Source organism: Schistosoma haematobium, chromosome 4 (genome assembly GCF_000699445.3).
Source record: "Schistosoma haematobium chromosome 4, whole genome shotgun sequence".
NCBI lineage: Eukaryota > Metazoa > Platyhelminthes > Trematoda > Strigeidida > Schistosomatidae > Schistosoma > Schistosoma haematobium.
In genome coordinates, this window is record NC_067199.1 from 28,696,024 (window position 1) to 28,719,927 (window position 23,904).

At 34.3% G+C, this 23,904-nt stretch overlaps 1 protein-coding gene across 1 annotated transcript in view; it reads left to right on the top strand.

The window, feature by feature from the left end:
* Window positions 1-23,904, top strand: part of JMJD6_3 (jumonji domain-containing protein 6) — a gene marked incomplete at both ends in the record, with an annotated part of 120,091 nt that overhangs the window by 33,695 nt on the left and 62,492 nt on the right. Inside the window, 4 exons of the mRNA XM_051219346.1 lie at window positions 37-234; window positions 11,511-11,796; window positions 15,140-15,303; window positions 19,625-19,890. Of these exons, the coding sequence (XP_051066706.1) occupies window positions 37-234; window positions 11,511-11,796; window positions 15,140-15,303; window positions 19,625-19,890 (914 nt within the window). The remainder of the gene's footprint in view (window positions 1-36; window positions 235-11,510; window positions 11,797-15,139; window positions 15,304-19,624; window positions 19,891-23,904) is intronic.

Genomic DNA, 23,904 nt, shown 5'->3' on the forward strand with positions numbered 1-23,904 from the left:
AGTACAAACCATGCCAACCTTCTGTTTAACGAGTAGGTTGCGAATAATGTCTTGACATTAAAGGATACCTCAGTCGTGAATCAAGCTGAAAAGTTACATTTCTTTAATCTTCAACTGAGTATCCTGCCTTCTACGAGAGCACTTTATAGTATTTGTATAAATGCTACTGGTAAAATAAAGGCGGAACCATGTTCCGTGGATTACTTGTTAACAGAAAATAATTCAACTAAGAAAGTAAGTTTAAAATATCATAATGATTGTTTCCATTTTCTGTGGTTTTTAAAAGATTTTCATAAGGGAGGACAAACTTTACGTGTTTACTTTAACAAACCGGTTTCAATAATTTCAAAGCACGAATAACAGTAGAATTTCTGATGCTTGATCATTGACTTCAGTATGATTGTATTATATTACTTATCACTTTATATTGAGGTACCTCAAGTCAATAAACAAGTAAATGGTAGGGAGAATCAAAACTCATTTATTATTGAAACACCTCTTCAGTTTTTTTATTAACTGTGGATTTCTGTGTTTCGTAATTAATAACATTTGAAACCTATGAAGAAATGATCGATACGAAAAAAGTATAAATGTCAAACAGTTGAGACCCACAAGATCCTTTAATTATAAATTATCTGATTAACCAAATAAAATCAATCTATTCCTCATTATTTCATCAATCCACATGAAAATTTTATATAAGTGACGTCTTTCTTATGGCCGTGGTCGACGTAGATGTATAATACTAAGAAGACAGTTCTTTTGAAAGAAGTAAAAATATTATCCATACAGTTTTTGCCAACAGTTTAACTGGGAATGTTTATAAAAAGGCGGAGACAGGATTCTAGAAATAGATTACATCATACATAATCCAGTTCAAAATACAGAAGAACGTGCACCATCTGAGTGAAGTTTAGGGGAAAGACGAGAAAGTAAAATCATAGCTTATATTCGAAGAAATTTAATGGCTTTAGAAACTGACCACTAAAATGATTATTTTCTTACGAAGTCAGATAAGTAAGATGAACATGTTAAGGGTATGTTAGATGGCATCAACTTGACTATGGTGGTCAAATCTATTGATCACTTAAAGGCGGTTAACGGGTTAATTTAAAGAAACAGAGTCATTCTAGAAAAATGATTATATTTGGAAGGTCGACACATTGAGGAAAGTATCTAGAAAAGTAAATTAATACATATTTGATAAACAATTAAGACAGTTGCTAATAAACTGATATATACAGTTTATCATCTCGTCACAGAAAGAAACAAATAAGCAGTTAAAGTTAGTGACGTCTAAGCTGAGGATAAATAATTACCTTAAAATTATGAAACAACGATATATTGATGATATCCCAACGAGTAGAAAATCAAATTTCTCGCGTTTTTGGACTTTGTGTAAACCACTTCTTCAGAGTTGATAGATAAAAAGATAACCGAAAAAAATCAACACAGATTAAAATCGTATGAAATAGTAAACTAAATCTTTTGACGTGTTCTTTTATGCGATCTAAAACTGTGTAAATTTGATTCGGTTATTCATTTTTTATTTGTCTACTCTGAAGAATAGTTTACACAAAGTCACAAAACGCGAGAAATTCGATTTTCTACTGATTGGGATATGATCAATATACTATCACTATTACTAACATTCCAGCTGATGCACAGGTTATTTTCAACTATCAAGTCAAACCTTGATAATAAAACTAGTTTTGAAGACTTCACAAGAAACATAACTAGGTAGGAAGGGATTGAAAGAAGAAATACCAACCCCAAACTGATGGATTATCACAGTGTTTATTCATCATCATCAAGGGACATATTCTGCTAGAAGTGTAAACGCGATACTGAAGACACCAGTCAATATGAAATCTATGGTCAGAACAAGGACAACTTGTCTGTAAACTTGATCTGTTTTTAAACATAAAACCAATTCGATTAGTTCAGTGAAAACAGACCAGATTGTAGTGATAGGCGTTTAAGCAACGATTTGATTGGTGTTAAGTCTATCGAAGCGTCCAAGTCACCTGATTGAGATACGCGCAAAACCGAAGTTTCCAAAACAACAATTCGTCTACAATAGCGGTTCTTTATTGAATAATACACAACATTTAGTTACAAACCTCAACTTGTGGGGTGTCTGGGGCGTTCAAATGCGTCCTTCAAGTGTGATATAAAAAGGCTTCCTGTCACAGTAACATAAAGAATATTTACAACATACGATAATACAAAGGACAGCTAATAGCTGTGTCTAAATTTGATAACAGTTTATGAACAATCGAAACCCGAACCAAGAGCAAAATAATATGGAAACTGTTGCGTTTAAACAAATGCACAAAACTGTGGACAACCGCTACAGTGATTAAGGTACAGTAATTAAAATGATAAATACAATGATAAGTACAATAAGCATTATAAGTATATATGAACATTTCAGAATATCACACTACAACTTGCGTTACAACATAATTGTAAAAAGTGTTGGGAATAAACTGCTTACTGAATGTATATAAATAGTATAAAACAGTATGCAAAAGAGTGGAAAGGGAGCTAGTAGGAACAATGTAAGATAAACTTAACAATTCGTTAGTTAGGGACATAATTATCACGCAATATTCTTTAACAATGTCGATTGTAAGGCAGGTACTCAACATCGGCATTGGATGGCATCTGTGGACTATCACGACTTAAATTATGTTAGACATGTAAACCGTCGGATGACAACTCAGTGACCTAAAGGCTAAGTGTTCGCTATGATAACTCAATGTCCTGGGTTGGTCCACACTCAAGCCATGGATATGCTACGCTGAGGAGTGCCATTCCAGTGCAAAGCATCTTCCTAATGCTTACTGTTACTGAGTGGCTGTTCAAGTAAAACCGATCCATTACGTGAACGGTAAAATCCAGCCATTTTCCGAAACACTTTATCACGGCTGGTGTACAGATGATCAATACTTAACTTTACAATACTGTCCTTTAATTTATACAAATATGGCCAAGATCAAAACAAAAAAATATTATGCAAGAGACAGTTTTGTATTCAGTAATTATGAACCATAACCAATGCTACAAAGTCACAATTGACTGCATTAATACATATCCACAATTATAGTCTGTTAACAAATGACAATAGTAAATAATGGTTTTACTTCTAATTGGCACTCTATCATCATCCTTTTCTCCAATCGCGACATATATATGAATTGATCAACAGGACTCAACCCAGATAAATCAATCAAATATGATGAGTACAAACAAACAAATATCAGTAGTTCTGATGTTCCGAAATCATAAATATCACTAATAGCAGTAACCTTTCTGATTGAAATAACTGCCCAGCAGACCCACAGTTGTTTACTTATTCTCTTCAGCTTACACATGATCAAACAATTTCACTTTTCATCTTTGATCTAAAATGACTAATGCTGGTTTTGTACCGTCAGCTATCATGTTTTGTAACATATATATGCAGAGGCCGTCAAAAGGATTGTTTGACAATCCTGCATTCCGTGATATCAGTGTATTGTGCATCAAGTCATGAGACGTATTTAGTATCAAGTCGTTCACTTCGAAACATATCTTATGAATATTTCAATCCCTTTCACCTTCACAAAAAAGATAACTACTTAATTGGAAATTCAGTTTCCTCAGCTTTGCCATTTCTTCTTGAATGAAAAAGTCTGGAGCGAATATGTCTGTTATTATATTTTCATACTGAATAAAAACATAATCCACTCGATCTTCAATTCATTGTTTGACATTTTCGTTGCACCGTGTACTTACAATATACAGCTCGATAGTATGAACCCGAAATCAATTACTGTATTACATAATAACAATAATATAACAATATGATAAACAGTGGTATCTCAATGCATATTTTGAAGTTATTATTCAGATAACGAGTTTCATTATAGAGCATTTAGTATGCACATAACTTTTAAGATGTTAAAATACTTAGGATGTAGGTCTAATATTTATCACGAATTCATTGATCTTAATCGATATATTTTGTAGTGGATTGTATGTGGTGCGGCGTATGCGTTTTATATGTGCATGTAACTTGAAATTGCTAACGGAAACTTCTACACCTAAGTGTAATTTTGAGATGACTCGACATGTCTGCTCATTCTATGATTGCATGTAATACATGCTAGCAAGCGTGCCCACCTATGCCAAGGTGTTTATCACTCGAATATTTCTGACATCTGAATTTAATGAGTATATGTGTATACAACATATTTCGAATAGATCCACGTTTCTCCACTGATGGACTGATCAGTAGCTCATTGGAGTGTTTGGTTTGCATAAAAGTTTCCGAAATTGATAGGAAAGTATAGTGTATACTAAAATGTGTCTGTCTGCACTACGTGATAATAATGATTCCTATAATTATTATTGCAATGGAAAAACACATGTAATCAAATTCTCATTTATTAGTACATTCAGTGGAATAACAACATACTTCCTCATAAATATTGAATTAGACATTTGGATTTTATTTATATTTTCCCTGATAACAATTCTATTTGGCTTGCCATTATTTGACTACAACAGTCAGATAAAGTTGAATGTCGACTCGCATATTATAATTAACCTAATTCAGAATAACAGTTATAATTATCTTGACAATTTAGTTTCTTAGTTAATAGTTTCCGCCTATCAGGCATCACTTCTCAATGTTCATTGAAGACAAATATTTCTTATTATTTCTGCTTATCCTTAACTAATTAATAGTTTTATGAATTAATTACATAAATGAATGTCATTAAACAAGTTAGTCTGTTTCTAAGAATTTGTCTAAAATCAAAATCATTTGAATGAACAAGCTTATCTCGTCATTGTAATATCACTATTATCTAGAAACATGTTTGGAGAGTATCTAATTATTTACTGAATAGCACATCCACTAATTACCTACATATATCATAGATCCTTCACTACAGTGAGAAAACGGCTAGTGGATAATTTCATTCTGTGCACTTTTATTATAAGTTCAATCAGATGTTGAGCTTCATGTATGATTTACTCGAACACCTTCTTACTGAGATTAGAATTAAAACTTCGATGAATTCGGAGTGAAACATTCAGCTCTGTGTCTGCTTGATAAATAGGAATTTAGTGAGCAGAACACGGGTGTGGAAAATAGAATTGTATTTAGCACAAAATTACAGAGTTTCTTGGTAAAATAGAAAAACCATATAGCAAATCGTTAATTTGCAAAATATCAATCCATCATATCAACCTGGACTGTTCCTGTTGCAAACACCAATCCATTATCTCATATTTCATTATTCTTGCGTTTTCTTACAAATTGCATTGTGTTCCCGCTCTTCCTCTCTTGATCTTCTCCCATCTTCTGCTGCCAGACAATAGGTTATTAACTCGCGTCATATACTACATATGTCAATATAAGTAGCACACACCACAGGAATACTTCTTCACTACCAATAAAATTCATTGTTTCATGTAATGATCCGAGATTTCAAATATCAAAAGGAGTTTGCGTAATGATCAATAGGTTAAAGAAGAATAGGGAGATGACTATAATATACAGGTCACAAATTCATAGTTTCATATTTTACTATATTTTCTATAATAACGGACGAGTTTCCACTGATAATACGTGTCTAATTATATTTTCATACACAGTTACTACATGTTGCATGTAACATAAACTACGGTTACACCATTAGTATAAATTTGTATAGCCCTTAACAGTAAAGCTTTCTACTTTTAATATTTTGACTTGTGTTTGACATGAATTTCAACCAGTTTATTAATTCAGTATTCACTGATCTATGGAAACTCTAAATAGTTAAAATTATTTAGACACTCCTTTGATCAATGATTCCTAGATGCACATAATCTAACATTTAATGTTTAATAAAAACAACGAATGAACATTGCTTTAATCTGAGAGGTGGAAACTTTAAAGAGGAGATTACTAAACAAAGAGAGTGTTGTTGGTTCTTGTCTCTGGTATGTTTAATGAATGCAAAAGCAAAATCCTTGCAATAGTCATTGGTTCTATTTATCTGATGTTGAACGCTGTTGATTGAGTGCTGTATTCATCATATGAAGCAGTAATGGATTTTCAATAGATTTATCCCATCCTTTACTTAGTCATGTATCCATCTTCACAGGATCAGTTACATTGAGTTATGTACATATAATCGATTTGACCCGAAAACTTATATGCCACATGACTGAACAGCGTATAATATCTTGTCATTACAATACATGTCGTATATGTGTGGAGTGTTTTGTGTGTATTACTTCTTGTTAGTTTGTTTGCTGGAAGTTGAGCAATAATATTTCTCTCGAAGTCGGGAATAAAGTATAAATTTTTCTTACTCAGTGATGTTAAACGTTATCCTATTGATTTCGCTGATATTTATAAACAAAGAACTGTCACATCACTATCGAGTAATCCGACATTAATTAATGTTTTGATATCGTATTCCAATTTGATTGTTTAACTAACATTACAGATCAGGCTAATAACAGAATACACTGTACTTCAAGGGCGAAGAACAACAGGCACAACGACAATTGGTATATTTAGAAACAATAACCCATGGAATGTTTCTTATAATTTCCAATTCGCAGTGAAATTATGGTATGATACCACCTACGTCTTGGGTAACACAACACAAACGTCTGTTCGGATGTTTTCTGGAACAGTAACTGTATGTTCTTTAGTTGTAACGCTTCCAATAACGTCTATGGAGCAACCCATACCCACTACTCCTGTAAGCTTGATTTACGTTTTCATTTATTAATTCATCTAAACAATATGTTCGACGGTTAGTATTGCTTTGACTTTCGTACATTCTCGCAATCCTTCTATAAACACGTGGTGGCGTCCTTGTAGCACAGCATTTTTCTGCTTCCACTGTAAGGGGTTATCAGATCTGATTCGGCTGCAAATGTTGTTAATCAAATTCTCTGCTAGTTTTAGTGTCTATCAGATCTAATCCAAACAAGTCAAGTGCTGGATTCTTCGTAAGGTAGACTGTTACATTCGTTATCATATTACCTTTAGAAAAAGTGCAGAGTACTTCTCCAAAAATATTCAACTTCCCACCAGATGCACTGTGTGTTAGTTGTGTTATTGAATAAACTGTGGGACTCCCAATATCCCTCCAGGTTTCTGGGCTTATGAGAGTGATATCAGATGCTGTGTTGGGTCGAAGGCGAGTACGTTGTTTAATAATATCCAAAGTTACATACTTTCTTCGGCGGTAACTTCGTGCTTTGGTCTGAGATATCAATATTTTGTGAGTTATCGCACCAGATCTGTATTTTTTTGAAATAGGTTTTCGAAGAACGACGGTGGGTTCTTTTTGTGCAGCTGGATTCTCTATGACACTTACGATGACATTCAGTATAACGATAGTTTTTATATGTGAAAATCTTCTTGCAGTGCCACTCACTGCATAACCAGACCTACGGTGGAGGTTGTTTGATTGAGCTGTCATGTGTGCGTACAAAAAAATATTTCCGACGATTTATTACCTGTACGTATGGTGGCCGGCCACTGTTTTCAACCATAGATATGTCATGTTTTAGGTTCATCAACGTCTGACATTCACTAGTCACTTCTTATAGCGCCATATTTAGACACTGTTCAATTTTACTCAGGATTCTGATTCTGACGTCGACACCTTCAAGCGACTGAAAGCTGTATACAAAAACAAAATACTTAAACTGGTCTTCTATCATTGCTGATAATTTGAAACGCTTACTATGCCAGAATGTTGCACCCGGCCATCGTCTCCAGCTTTATTCAACTTCAGAAATTGGTAATGAATATTGAACAAAGATGACTGTTCACCGAAAATTTGCGACAAAGTTACGACCGTTGCATCAAATGAAAAGTCTCTGGGGTTCTAAGGGAAAATGAAGTCGGTGTAGCGTTCATGTCCAGCTGTTCCAAGTTTGCATAGCAGTACTCTGTTCTTTGCGGCATCGTCAAATTTTTCTAGGTCGACCCTGAACACATCTTTGTATTTCTTGAATCACGATTCAAATGTAACACCAGCCAAACCATCAAAATGAAATTCATGGATGGAATTATTAATGTGGTCGACATTGGATTTGAGTGGATCATCTGTGAGCCCCTTTTGATATAGCAATTGAAATACAAAAATATCAATGTTTTAGCATGGAGCAGTTTAAATTGCACAGCTTTATAAATACAGCATGAAATATAGTACTACACCACGTTAGCCCCTCTGTAATTTTCAACCAAATCTGGATGTCCTACTTACCCAAATACTTTTAGTTTAAATCAGACCTAAATTAATCAGTCATGCTGTTTGCCTAACATTTATTATTCCTTGCAAATCATTTCAGATGAATGCTTATAACTCAAATATAAACTGCATGTAAATGTAAACTTAAATTGTAATCAATCTCACAATTTTGCATTCAATCAATTATTTTTTGTTATCACTTGCAAACACTATTTGAAATTAGGTCTCTAAAACTCCTGTAGTTACTATTGAAAAAGTCGAACCACGAAATTCACAACCAACAGTAAACTTTAGTACAATTGTAGAAGTTCGAGTGAAATTCATTGAAGACTTTGTCTACATGCCGATAACTTTTCAACTACAAGTAAATTCAAATGAAGCAATTATAATCAGGCAGTGTATTCAAACAATTGGATATCTATTAAAAGCTGTAGCACTTGTGGGCTATGATTTTTCTGTTAAACCGTAAGTTTGATTATCAACCGTATTCTTATGTATATGTAAATATGAATACTTAATTCATTATATATATACTCATGTGTAATGTTACAAAAATCAGGTATATGGATATGAATCAATTCTGCCTCATCAAGCATGGGTTAAACGAACTACGAATACCTGTAATTTACTATTTTCAAACAACAATCCCTTGTTGAAATACAAAATATCTACCAAACTTTAAGATTTTGGAGATTATTCTCGAAGACTGTCTTGCATAATTCGTCAATAAATCTGAATGTATTATCCAGAACTCTATGTCAGTTTGTTTTATCAGTTTTCCAAATTACATTTCACATATCAGTAAATTTCTGTGCAAAGAAATGCATTATACTTTAATGAGTTATCATTTCAGAAATATCCACTGAGTGTTAGACTACATTTTTTCCGATAGATAAGATTTAGATATTTGAGAAAACACTTTAATTCACAGTATATAGAAATTGTACATTATTATCCTTTTGTTAATCCATATTTTCGTTAAGAATTCAACACGTGTAGGGGTTCTACATTGCCACATACATTCAATTACCAGTCACTGTAGTAGGGACCTAAGTGTAGGTAATCTATAACGAGTTAATATTCAATTTTCATTTATATATATAAATGTTGTAGTACCCATGATGCTGACCGTTATCCTTTATATACGTTGAAAAGACTGAACATAACTGAATCACTGTTGATCAAACCCGTTTGACGTATCAACATTATTATTTTTATTATTACAAAATGTGCCTTATCACAGTCCTTAAGAATATGCGTAGCCGATTGTATACTAAGTGTTTCTCAAAAGTTAGTTGAGTAAAGAAAGAATGAACTTGGCACATACTATGTGATTTTTATTAAAACATCCTATTATTCACTTGGTATTGTTTCCTTGAATCTTCCCATTGATGTGTGGGATTGCAATTGATCAGTCTCTTAATGGCATATGTGCACACTGTGCGTATTGTCTTGCTATTGCCATAATTCATAAGCATAATAAGCAAAGATGGATAGTGGCTAGCAGTGGTATCCAGGACGCGCGTTTCGTTCTATTGAGGACTCAGTAGCTAAGTGGATAACATGATGGCGTTTGAAGCGAACGGTACTGGGTTAGAGTCCCAGAGTGAACATCACGTCTAAGATGCAGGTACATCCGTCCCAAATTGGACGAAATGAGCATCTTCGATTCCACTGCTAGCCACTATTCATCTTTGCTTATAATCCTATTATTACTATCATTTCGATGAACCATGAATGAAATGAAAATTGAACCTAACCAGCTTCAATAACCACCTCTATATTTGTTGTTCACACTTTTGGCAAAACACGCATGAATGTGGTGAAATTATGCACTTTCTGCTCACTAACTAACTGTGGTTATCAAAATATTTCAGTAAAACAACAACTCGGCCCCAACAACCATTATAAAAATGATTTCATACTGCACTACAGTATATATGTAATTCTGACAAATATCAACAAGTCTTTCTTCCTTTTCTTTCACTTTCCTTTTCTCGATTACCAAAGTAATTTGGCTAGATTGCAAATAAACTCAGTGTACTTCAATGAATCATGTACAGATGCTCAGTGTGATATTGCAATGCGTTATTCGATAATTCCAATTACCACGAAGCCTTTAGTAATCACATCAACATTTACCTCTGGTGTATCCAGTTTTACGAAAACATTAACTATTTCTCCACGAGCTAACTACTCTACTGTGTTGGTATGACTTCAAACAATATTTTTTACATTGAATTTTACTTTATACTTTACTTCAGTTTGTTAACCCTACCATAAACTACTGGCTGTGATTTCGATTCAGAAAAATATTGATAACTGGTTAGAACAAGTATGATTTTTGCAACATGACATACATACACAAGTTGAAGTGATGTTCGAACAGGTTGTTCACTTCGTTGTGTTGTAAAATTTGATAAATTTGGAGACGACTCTCATGTATGATGATTCAGTAACCAGCAAAAGCAGAGTAATATTGAATATAAGATAGCTAGCATCTATGATACACACTATGTTACTAAATTATTAGTGAAAGTTCATTAATTTATAATATTCTTCATTAAATCACCTCGTAGATTAGTCCTATCAAGATTTACTTTCGATTTGAACACCAAACCTGACTCTCTGATTGACTTACATGACAGGTTTATTATTATTATTATTATTATTATTATTATTATTGGCTTTATTCAATATTATAATTTTGGTACAATATACAATTCTCAGCGCAAAGTATTTCAACAAGTTTCCGTTTCTTTCTTCTTGGTCGGTCCTGGCGATAAATATTGAGGAATCGCCAGTTAGATGTTAGCACTTCAGTTAATGAACAACTGAATAATGTACATTCTTTTCGTTGTACATTGCCAGCAACCATATTGTCTCTTATTGAGTTTTCTGTAACTTTGACAAAGTAAGGTTGTACACTTTTCAGAAACGCAGCAGAATAGGTTATGCGATTAATAAACATAATGATCTATTAAAACAAACAACAATAGATAACTTGTTGAAATATCTAGATGGCAGGAACAGGTAGCCCAGATGCTCAAGCAGGCCGCCCTGATAAGAGTTATGATCCAGCAGGAAATTCTAAAATTCATCTTGAATGAAACCACTGAAGAGCATTGTAATTTTATCGAGTTTATTAATTCGTGATTATAGGGGTAAGTTGTAAGTATTTAGTTCATAACACATTTTATTTAAACTTTTACAGAGTATAAGAGGAATTTTCATCTATTAATTTTTAAGTCATCAAGTCAGGCTCCAGGAGTCGATCTAATTTCTATTGATTCAAAAACAGTCAAAAATCAAGTTATACCGAACTATTTAACATCACTGAAGTTAACGCTAACTCTGAAACCCAATGTATGGCAATCGATATATTTTCAACTTTATGCTCCAGGTGCCTACCAAGAATACATATTAGTCAAGCCAATAATGCTAAGCCAATCAACATCATTGCCATATGTCAGCTCAGTTTCGGACTCTTTGGAAAATATGGTTTATATCAGTATAGATAAAGCTTATTACGAAGGTTTGTTAACATTTACTGCACTGTTTTACTAATAGTGGTCGGTATTGATATGATTACTAATACACTATCTCTCATTAGGGAACGAGTTTATAGATGAATCCTTTTCTCTGTATTTAATAAGGCTACCGAATAATGTCACAGCAGTCTTCAAGCTAATTTCTCGTCAGTTAATAAGGCTTTATTACAAATTCAATAATGTACACATTTTCTGTTCTAACTACATATGCACACTCCTATCTATGTGGTTGCACTTTCATATAAATCCCACTGAATTTTGTTACGATTTCATCAAAACAATCGATGTAGAATGTTTCCTTGAGTGCTAATCTATTCAGCTCACCGTTTCATTTAAACCATATGCATTGAATCATTTCCCATAGAATTTTAATTTTTGATTGATAATAAACAGATCAAATACATTTATCAAGACACTGAAATATTTCATTTGCAGAACGTGTTTCCCTCCGTTAAATAATCCAGTGAAAGTAAATCGGTTTCAACTCAGTTCAAGAATTCCAAGAAATTAGTGACGGTTCGCCAGTAAATCAAGATAATTTCCTATGTCTACTTTTTTCGTTGAAACACTTATATAGATATGTCTGTGAAAAAAACATCTCTATTGTTAATCATTTGACCGTATTCTTAATTGTAATTAGTGTCTGCGATCAAGTCTACCGTTCCTTAAATTTATTGTTCCAGAGAGAACAAAATTCATCGAAGTTCCAAAAACCATCAATATCTGTGGAACTCAGAAAATAATTTTGTCACAGTCTCTTAATCAAACTGTGAATTTATGGACACGGTAGTATTAAGCTTGCAGTTTACAACGCTCTGCTAGTTTGAAATTTATCCAGAAAGAAATAATTGATGTTCCCACTGACATTCCTATATCGAGATTAGTTTGAATTATTCTAAATAAAAAGTAATTATACTAGCCTACATTAAGTAATCTTAAAAGATTTATTGTCTGGTTTAATATAGCAATAGTTTATTTGAAATAATGATGATCAGTCATAAGACTGATATAATGGACTCAGTTCTAGTCAGTACTTAAAGTGAACGTTCTTGAGAAACTTCATACCACTTCTGTTTTATTTGCAACAATAACCGTATTGACTAATCATTGTCAGCAACCTAATCCCGTAGAAAACAACCTTGTGAAAGCAAACGCTAATCAGAATAGACAAATTAAAGCAATATAACTCTGCTCTCCGAGTTGAAGTATCTTCATTCAGAAGAACTATGAAGCCTAGTGGTGAAGGCCGAGATTCTTCGGAAGTCATGAGACCGATACTCATTCTAACAACCATAGCAACAATTTTTATATGTACATGGAACATCCGAACAATGTGGGAGACCGAGAAGACTATTCAAATAGCTGTGGAAATGAAGAAATACAACTTGACGGTGCTCGAAATTAGTGAAGCCCACTGCATTCAATCTGGACAGAAAAAGATAGAAACGAATGAGATGCTGCTATACTCTAATCATGAAGAGGCAAATGCTCTTCACACTCAGGGAGTTGCATTGATGCTGTTCAGTGAAGCATGGAATGAACTTATAGGATGGTAATCTCATGGCTCCAGATCCATCAAAGAATCCTTCAAAACAAGAAGGAAGAAATCACAATGAATATTATCCAGTGTTATGCACCCACCAATGATAGCAATGAGGACGATAAAGAACAGTTTTAAGAGCAGCAAGAAAATCACCGAGTCTTGAGAACGGAGGAACAGATGGGTAGAACACTTTGAGAAACTTTCGTGTAAGCCAGCCCCACTTAATCCAATGGACTTTGAAACAGCACACACAAAACTTCCTATAGACATAGAAGTTACTGCAAACATGTGCCACATTCGCTTCAGGAAGATTTTGGAGGAGGAATAAGTGCCATTGACATACTGGAAAGAATGACACCTCATCAAGATACCAAAGAATGGAGACCTGAGAAAATGCGAGAATTATAGAGGCATCGCCTTTTTATCGGTACCAGAAAGCGTTTTCTACAGTGTTGCTGGACCGAATGAGGAGTTCAGTGGACGCTCAACTTCGAGATCCACAGACTGGATTCTCAAGAATAGGTCGTGCACAAATCAAATCGCAACACTACGGATCATCGTTGAGCAATCAATTAAATGGAACTCGTCACTGTATATCTACTTCCTTGACTATGAGAAAGTGTTCGACATTGTGGATAGGAGGACTTTATGTAAACTTCTCCGACACTATGGTGTACCTGAAAAGATCGTCAATATCATACGGACTTCATTCAATGGACTACAGTGCAAAGTGGTGCATGTATGACAGCTGACAGATGGATCACAATCGAGGAACGGAGTAAGACAAGGCTGCTTACTCTCACATGTACCTGGGAAGCATCATCGATGAACAAGGAGGATCAGATGCAGACGTAAAGGCGAGGATTGACAAAGCAAGGATAACGTTCCTACAATTGAAGAACAAGTAGAATTCAAAATAACTCTCAGCCAATACCAAACACAATGAGAAGGTTAAGACAGTATGTTTAGTTGTACGGAGCTGGAACTTGGAAAACTACTACAAGTATTTATAAACAATTGTCTACGTAGGATATCGGTGGGTGGCCTATGCTCTAACACTAGGGGCAACAGGAGTTGGTAAGTAAGTAATTAAGTACTTGTTTGAGATCGTCCAGCTAATTTGGTAAATGATATCCATCTACTTTATTTTCAACTCAATGTTATTTTTATACATAATGTTTGCACAAGACTTTTTTTATTTCCTCATGTTATTTTACTTATTATTATAATCTGTTCTGACAATTATGATACTTTACTTCCATATATGTTTTGAAAAATTCTGCATATCTTTACTGTATACCCACTTTAAAATCTAAATGTGAAATCCAACTTCAGGTACTAATTGTTTCTGGATTGATAATTTTGCATGCATATGTGCTGGTGCATAGTTGAAAGTAGATTAGTTGACGAGGAATTCCTTCGTTTATCGAACGTTCTTGAAACCTAGTGGATATGTTACAACCTAGCACAGTATTTAATATACCTATACATTACTAATTGATCATCTAAAATATCAATATTTGATTTTACAATCAAACAATCTGAACACTTTCAAACAAATATTCCTTCAGCTGATCGAAAAATCTTCAAGAACGTTATGTTTGTAGTAGGTCAAGTGTATTAATATCCATTTCGCATGAAATTGTCGTTCGTTGATTCCATAAGAACTACGCTCTCTTGTGTAGATGCACGTAGATACAATAAATTGATAGTTGTCAGAATTCAAGCATTCAAATTCGCCTCATCAGGAAATTAGACTGTCAATTTATATCTTGCGTTTATAGGAATTGCAACCGATCAAACGACTTCGGCAGCAAATCAGTTGACTTACTATATCCCAATGTTCACTGCAAATTCTGTCAGACCACTGGTCAATTTCACTTACAATCTGACAGTCAATTCAATCTCTACATTTGGCAGTTTCATATTTACTACCACCACTCCAGCAGTAAGTCAGAGTACTCATTTTCATTCATTTTGCTTCAAATTACATTAAGATAATTTTGTTAATTGACTTATTTACATTATTTAATGGAATCCGTATACAATATCAATGGTCAGTGTTTTTTTAAGAAAAACCCTAATGTTTTGGTTACGTAGACTCGATAAAACTTTTATCCATATTATAAATGCATATTGTAGTATTATTGAGGTGTTTTATGAAAAGACAGATTTGAGAATATGACTTATCTGTGGTTGTAATTAGATGTTGATAGTTCGTCAAACACAATCAGTACCGAATTCTGGCGTGAAATCGTTATTCACACTAGAGGATCTTCTCAAATGGCCGATAATTCGGTTATTAAGCTTTTCTGCTGTTCGTTCGGTTCAATTTATAACTGGCAGAATATAATATGAATTGTATTTCGTTTTTCACCTCAGCTAAATGCAAGTTAATAAGTCTAATTAGTTCAAGGTAATAACACATATGAGAATAAAACATAAACCATCCGTCAGAGGACAATCATTGTTTACCATGACAACATTGTGACAAGTTTAACAGGTTTATCAATAATTTGAGCAGAATACGTTGATATTACGCTAAATCATTTTCTTACATTCTCAGTTGTCGCTTCCATATTAAATTGAGCTCTACTTTAACATTTCAATAGAATATTTCTATGATTTTATCTGGTAATGAAACATGAAATTATCATCATCATCATCATCACGTCATGCATACAATGCCGTAATTTTGTTCTCCTTAGTTTCACAAGGAAGACTTGAGCAATGACTCGTCTCAAATGTTTACTCATAAATATACAGGTTCTAGACAGTTTGTCTTATTGCTGAACTAAAAATGTATGTTTTTAAGTCATAGCCATAACAACTCTGTGAATTGTGCCTAGAATATAATTATGTTGAATATTTTAATGGCAATGTTAATAAGCAAAGATGGATGGTGGCTAGCATTAGAATCCAGGACGCGCTTTTAGTTCTGTTTGGCACGCGTCAGCTGAATGTATCTGCATCTAATCTGGGATGCAGTTTGCTAGGGTTGGAGCTGTCACGAGTTCACTTAATCTGCGAACGAGAACAAATACTCAGTGACCAAGGACCAGTAAACTAGCTATTTGATGCATCCCTGCCCCGCTAACTAGAGGGAGAAGTCCAAGCTTGGAATGGGAAAGTATTTTCTGAAAACAGCCAGAAACGAACGATCATATAGTGATCCACAAACACAATACAAACGTATATATATCAATTATATGTATATAATCGATATTACCATGGAAGTATTTTTGAACATTTAATGGATGATTTAGTCAATCGACTGTCATAGAAATATTTAACATTTAATCTATAGGATTGTTTATTTGATTAACAATTATACGGTATAATATAGGTATAGTATTGGTCAACAAATGGATCCCAAAAATTACCACTGATTATTCTTATCAGGGCATAACACAGTTACATCCAGCTGACGAGTGCCAAAAACACGTCCTGGATTCCACTGCCAACCACCACACATCTTTGCTCATAATGCTTGTGAGTTAGGGCGATATCGAGACAATCCGTACAGGATGCACATCTGTCAACAAGAGACTGATCAATTGCAGTACGAAACATCAATGGCAAGATTCAAGCGAACAATGCTAAATGAAGTAACGTTAATAAGTTGTAACGATAGGTCAGAAGTGTGAAACGTCTTACATATTAACTTAATTTGCTACTTCCGAAAACCTGAGATTGTCCTCCAAACTTTACGCGATCGGTCCTTAATCAAGTGGTTTCAGCTAGCTTCCTAACCAATGGACTAGTTTGTAACAGGAAGAGTTACTCATGAAGACGTCTGGCTTCAGTAGTTTAACGTATATTGACCTTCACATGAACAATAATCCACTTCAGTCGTATGTCGTTCCACCACTAGGGTTTCCCTTGAAGAACTATCTAAGGGTTTTACTCCTGTTTTAGTGATGAAAATTCAATCACAGTGTTAAGACATTGGTTTAATAAATGGTTCGCGAATTTCATCTGGTAATCTAGGATCATCACTATTTTCCGTAAAATCTTGGACTTACTAATCAATGAGACAACAGAACTTCTGTATATTTAAGTTAGTACTAAACACTTGTTGTTTGTCAGTTCCAGTAATCCATTATAATAATCGTCTACAGTTTCTCTATTCAGTGATCATGAATTATTAAAGCTTTACTCATGTTTGGGATGGGTGAGTAATCTTGACAGCTTAATCCTTTTTCTATTTTTAGTCTCTTATGAGACTGCGAAATAGCGGTTAATATTAGATGTCTAAAGCCTAATTAAAGTCTTGATTGAAAACATGTGGATTATACCAATTATAAGAAAAACGAGAAAAAGAGAATATTGTATCATAAAAGTTATTATTTCATAAAATCAGTCCATTGGTTTTGTGAAACAGCGACAAATAAGCACTGTTGCTATGATAAACTTGTTCGTCGAAGGAAATATTGCTAAAACGTTTCGTTGGCAAGGTTTGATTGCCGGCCACTATAGTTACTGCCCAGGGTTATTCTATAAGATCAATAATATTTTTTTGATGAATGAAATCAAAGTTCATGTGAAACACTGATGCGACATAGATTTGAGTTCTCCTGAATGTCACGGCTTGAAAACCATGAATGTATTAACTATAACTTCATATAAAGTGAGTTAAATGGACTTCAACTGATAATAGACACAAATAAATTCTACCTAGTTATATGAATTTTCTACGATAAGATAATTAATTCAGTGTATCAGAGTATTAGTAAGTATCACTTTAGGAAACAGACGTTTACTCATGTCATAATGTACCTTCAAGATTTTTAATGAAGTGAAATAAACGTATCATTCAATCTTCTTACTAGTTCGTAATTTCCAATAACAGTTTTGTATCAAATGGAAGTGTTCTATTATATATAGCAATTTTCTAACATCAATTACTATAATACTAATGAGTCGACGAAAGAAAACGATGTCAAAGCAAGAAATTGGAAAAAAAGTTAAGCTCTATTTTCTCCATAAGTGGCTCATTTAAATTGGGTCACTTTACTTAAACCCATTATTGATATGAAACTGTATACTCTCTACTTATTGAACTTTAGTTTTGATCTATATGACGTGAAAATAGTGGGATCACAAGGATTAGCCATTTCGTAGTTGTAAAGTATATGTTGATGAAAGTAAAATGTTATCGCAAACAATTAACTGGTAATACATTTGAAACCACTAATAAAGTATACTTGACACCTGATGACATTCGTTAAAAAAACACTTTATATCTCCTCTTATATTCCATTTATGTAGATGATGTTTACAGTTTCTAAAAAAATATCATTGAGTTTTTCTCATCTGAAGAAAGATGTGAAAACAGTTTCCAGGTTTTAGAGGATATACTTGACAAAGAATGACATTGAAAAATGACATATTAACTTAAGTTCATTAATGAGATTGTAACCGAAATTTCATATAATTTTCATTGGTTTGAAAGATGGATTTAATTAGGATTTATTTGCTAAAAAAACATGACACTATTTCCTAACTAATTGTAATTATCAGTATAAGGTCGTGGAGATTGTTGAGTTTTTATCGAGATTGTTAACCGATCGATGTTAGACCACAATTGAAAAACATGTAGGCACTGGATAGCCGTTTCATTCCAGTACTTGACTCCTCAGCAGTGCGTCTCCATGATCTCGCACGTATGACTCAAATATTGTGCTTTCTGTCTAGCGTGAGAACCCTCATCCTCCAAACCACAGAGCAACAACAATGTTAATTTCTAACCGTCTCGGGTGTGTGACAGTTACTCACGAATACAATTGAAAATGGTCGCACAATATCGTGTATTGGTTGAAGTTATACATTAATCCTGCGTGCAGGATCATGGATACGCACTGCTGAGGAGTCCCATACTAGGACCAAATGGCTGTCCAATGCTCACAGGTTTACAACTGTGATCTAACATCGATCGATTTATGATATTAATTAATTGTAAGTAATTGACATTCATCTTTGTGTTGATCTAAAATATCAGTTGAATATACATCTATGAATACATTAATCTTATGTTTTTGTTGAAATTAAACATGTTATGCATGGAATATCTCTTTTTCAGATACTAAGATGAGAAACATATTATTGAATAAGTACAGTACACACTTGTATGAGTGAGGAAAATCTATATTAATTTGTGATTTTGCCAAGCAATTTTTAAATTCGGGATTATAAAACATTTTCTTGCTAATTGTGTAACTCTTTTCGTACAACGTGGTAATTTCACTCTTGATATTTTTTAAATATAGGCATTTACTACAACTTTTACAAATACTTGGACTTTAATTTCTCCAAGTGCCACTAATGTATATAAACAAATGTGTACTGGAGGACCGTTTGAATTTAATTTCAATATGTGTCTGGCTGAAAGACGTTGTTCATTCTTTACGTATTGGATCAACAGAATTGTGAATGGTATTGCAGCTCTTAATGTCACAAAAATAGATGTATATAAAAGTGGTTCAGATGTGTGGTTCTCAACCTCATTCTCTATAAATTTGACATCTGAACGTAGGTTAGTTTAAACTGATTAAATCCTACGTTGTTGTCCATGAATTGTTTTATATGCTACTGTAACTAGACTTACTTACTTACTTACTTACTTACTTACTTACCTACTTACTTACTTACTTACTTACTTACTTACTTACTTACTTACTTACTTACTTACTTACTTACTTACTTACTTACTTACTTACTTACTTACTTACTTACTACTTCACTTACTTACTTACACTACTTCACTCACTCACTTACTTACTCTACTTTACTCACTTACTTACTTACTACTTACTCACTCACTCACTCACTTACTCACTCACTCACCCACTTCACTTACTCACTTACTCTACTCACTTCACTCACTCACTCACTCACTTACCACTCACTCACTTACTTACCACTTCACTCACTCACTTACTTACTCACTCTACCTCACTACTTCACCCACTTACTTCACTCACTCTACCTACTTCACTCACCACTCACTCACTTCACTTCACTCACCACCTCACTTCACTTACCTACTTACTTACTTACTCACTTCACTACTCACTCACTCACTTACTTCACTTACTTACTCACTTCACTTACTTACTTACTTACTTACTCACTTCACTCACTTACTTACTCACTTACTTACTCTACTCACTTCACTCACCACTTACCTACCACTCACTCACTTCACTTACCTACTTACCACTTCACTCACTACTTACCACTTACTTACTCACTCACTTACTCACTCACCACTTCACTCACTACTTACTTACTTACTTACTTACTTACTTACTTACTTACTTACTTACTTACTTACTTACTTACTTACTTACTTACTTACTTACTTACTTACTTACTTACTTACTTACTTACTTACTTACTTACGCCTGTTACTCCTCGTGAAGGAGCATAAGCCGCTCACCAGCATTCTCCATCCAACCCTGTCCTGGGCAATCCTTTCAAGCTTCTTCTAGTTGTAATTCATCCTTTTCATATCTGCTTCTATTATCCGACGTAATGTGTTCTTTGGCCTTCCACTTTTCCGCTTCCCTTCAGGATTCCAAGTTGTGGCTTGCCTCGTGATGCAGTTTGACAATTTGCGTAATGTAGTTCCTATCCATTTCCATAGTCTATTCCTGATTTCTTCTTCAGCTGGAAGCTGATTTGTTCTCTCCCACAGTACGCTGTTGCTGATGGTATCCGGCCAATGGATGTTGAGTATCTTGCTTAGACAGCTATTTATAAATACTTGTGCCTTCTTGATTGTGGTTGTTGTAGTTCTCCAAGTTTCAGCTCCATACAATAAAACTGCCTTGACGTTGGTATTGAAGATTCTCACTTTGATATTGGTTGAAAGTTGTTTTGAGTTCCATATGTTCTTCAATTGTAGGAATGCGACCCTTGCTTTGCCGATCCTCGCCTTTACGTCTGCATCTGAGCCTCCTTGTTCATCGATGATGCTTTCCAGGTATGTGAGGAAGTCTACATCTTCTAGAGTTTCGCCATCAAGAGTGATTGGATTGGTGTTCTCCGCTTTGAATTTGAGGACCTTGGTTTTCCCCTTGTGTATGTTGAGGCCTACTGATGCAGAGACTGCTGCTACACTGGCTGTCTTTATCTGCACTTGTTCATGTGTATGCGATAGTAGGGCTATGTCATCTGCTTGAACTTGTGCTTGAACTTTCTTTGCTTGCGTTTGGTTGTTGTTAATTGCTGTCTTCTTGTTCTTCCTTTCTTTGATCTTGTCCAGAGTTTCTATAGAGATCCATTCCTTATGATGGTGTTTCTTTAGGCCCAGAACCTCTTGATACGTTGAAGTTAATGCTTCTTTGATGCCTTTCCAGTTGTCCTCCATAGTAGTTTAATCTTCCTTCATTAAATCCTGTAAGGCGTGAAACCTGTGGTGATCTGAAGCTATGTCAGCACCTCTCCTGATTCTCACATCTTCTACTGTCCTTCTAATTTTTTTGTTGATGTAAATATGATCTATCTGGTTCTCTGTAGTGTGGTCCAGTGAGATCCATGTAGCCTCGTGTATACGTTTGTGTGGAAATATTGTGCCTCCTATGACCAATTTGTTGAATTCACATAGATTTGCGAATCCTTCTCCATTTTCGTTTCTCTGTCCCAGTCCATGTCGTCCCATAATATCTTCATATCCGGTGTTGTCTATTCCAACTTTGGCATTTAGATCTCCCATTAGAATGGTGAGGTCCTTTCTTGAGCATTTCTCTATGATTGACTGCAGCCGCTCGTAGAATTGATCTTTAATGTCGTCGTTGCTATCATTGGTGGGTGCATAACATTGGATAATATTCATTGTGATACCCTCCTTCTTTGTTTTGAATGATGCTTTGATGATTCTGGATCTATGAGATTCCCATCCTACAAGTACATTTCGTGCTACTTTGGACAGCATTAAAGCGACTCCCTGAGTGTGTGGAGCATTTTCCTCTTCGTGACCGGAATATAGCGGCATCTCTCCCGTAGCTGGCCTTTTCTGTCCAACTTGGGTCCAGTGGGTTTCGCTGATTCCCAGTACTGCCAAATTGTATCTCCTCATTTCTGTTGCTATTTGACTGGTCTTTTCGGTCTCCCACATTGTTCGGACGTTCCATGTACCTACAAAAATTTTTGCTTTGGTTGCTAGAAGGGGCATTGGCCTCGTGGCTTCCGAAGGAACTCGGCTTTCATCATGAAGCGTTATAATTCTTCTAAATGAAGACCTTCTAACTCCCAGGACAGAGTTAAAATGGTTTGAATTATTTTTTCTGGTAAGCGTTTTTTTAGCGAGTTAGTTTTCTACGGGATGGGGACGCTGACCCCATGCTCAGGCGGAGTTACTGTAACTAGACTAGCGTTCCATAAATGTACACACTTACTTTCAGTGATTGAAATTGAATTGTGTGAAATTATGTGAAAAAAACTCAAGAGATCTAGATAAGAATTATACTGGTAAATCGAGAAATGGATTTAGTTGAACAGCTGGAGCTGAATACTTACGTTTGACATGATTTTCATTGTAATTGTACGCGCTAAATATTCATACTTTTGCTGAAAGTTATTTATCACTTTACATTCACGAGGCAATAGATAGTAAAACAATCTATTAGTACACTGATTAAGACTACTTATGAGTCAGTAATCTTATGTTCGATTTGGCACATTTTTTACCTCAGAGCAATTCATTTTTTCGCATTTCAATTTATGTAAATAATTGAAGACCACCAAACCAGTTCATTCATACAGATGAAGAGGAAGCAGTAAAATGCAATGATGAATTCATGAAATCATCCATTTAATTTAGTTCCTGCTTCATTTAAATTTGTTAAGGGAACTGATCGGGTAAAAATGTAAAACAATGTACAGTCATAATGAAAAAGAAAGAGTTAAAAAAGAATTACTTCTCTCTAATTAGCATTTTCTAAACATGAAAATTATCATTTTTACTCTACTTAAACATGAGTACATAGATAAATATTAAAAAATATCCGATTTCAAACATTAACAGAATGTTGTTATGAAATAACTGAGAAAGTGATAAACCAGTTGATGTGATAAAATAGTGATAGAAATTTACTTGTCTATGACCACATATACACGTCTTTAAAATGACGAGTACCGCATGATTTAGATGTCAGTATATGGTTGTAGAGATTCCTGAATTTCATTAAAATCATGAACTGATCAATGTTAGACCATCATTGAAAACGTAGAAGCAGTACACATAAAGCGAACTGTTGAGGAGTCGCATACTGGGGAGAAATGGCAATTCAGATTTTGAATGGTGGTTTTACGTTGTTCAGTTCATGGTTAAAGTGAAACAAGATTTCATTGCGTTTAACGTAAACATATGCCTAGAAAGTTGAAATTCCAAATTATTTCATAATGATTCTATCTCGAGATTATGTCTATATTAATTATTACAGTTTAAATAAGAGAGAACATTTGTTTCACACTTTTTCTGCAATCGACTGTATCGTTGTTCCGTTGACGCCATACTAAAAAATAAATTTCTGTCCATCATTAG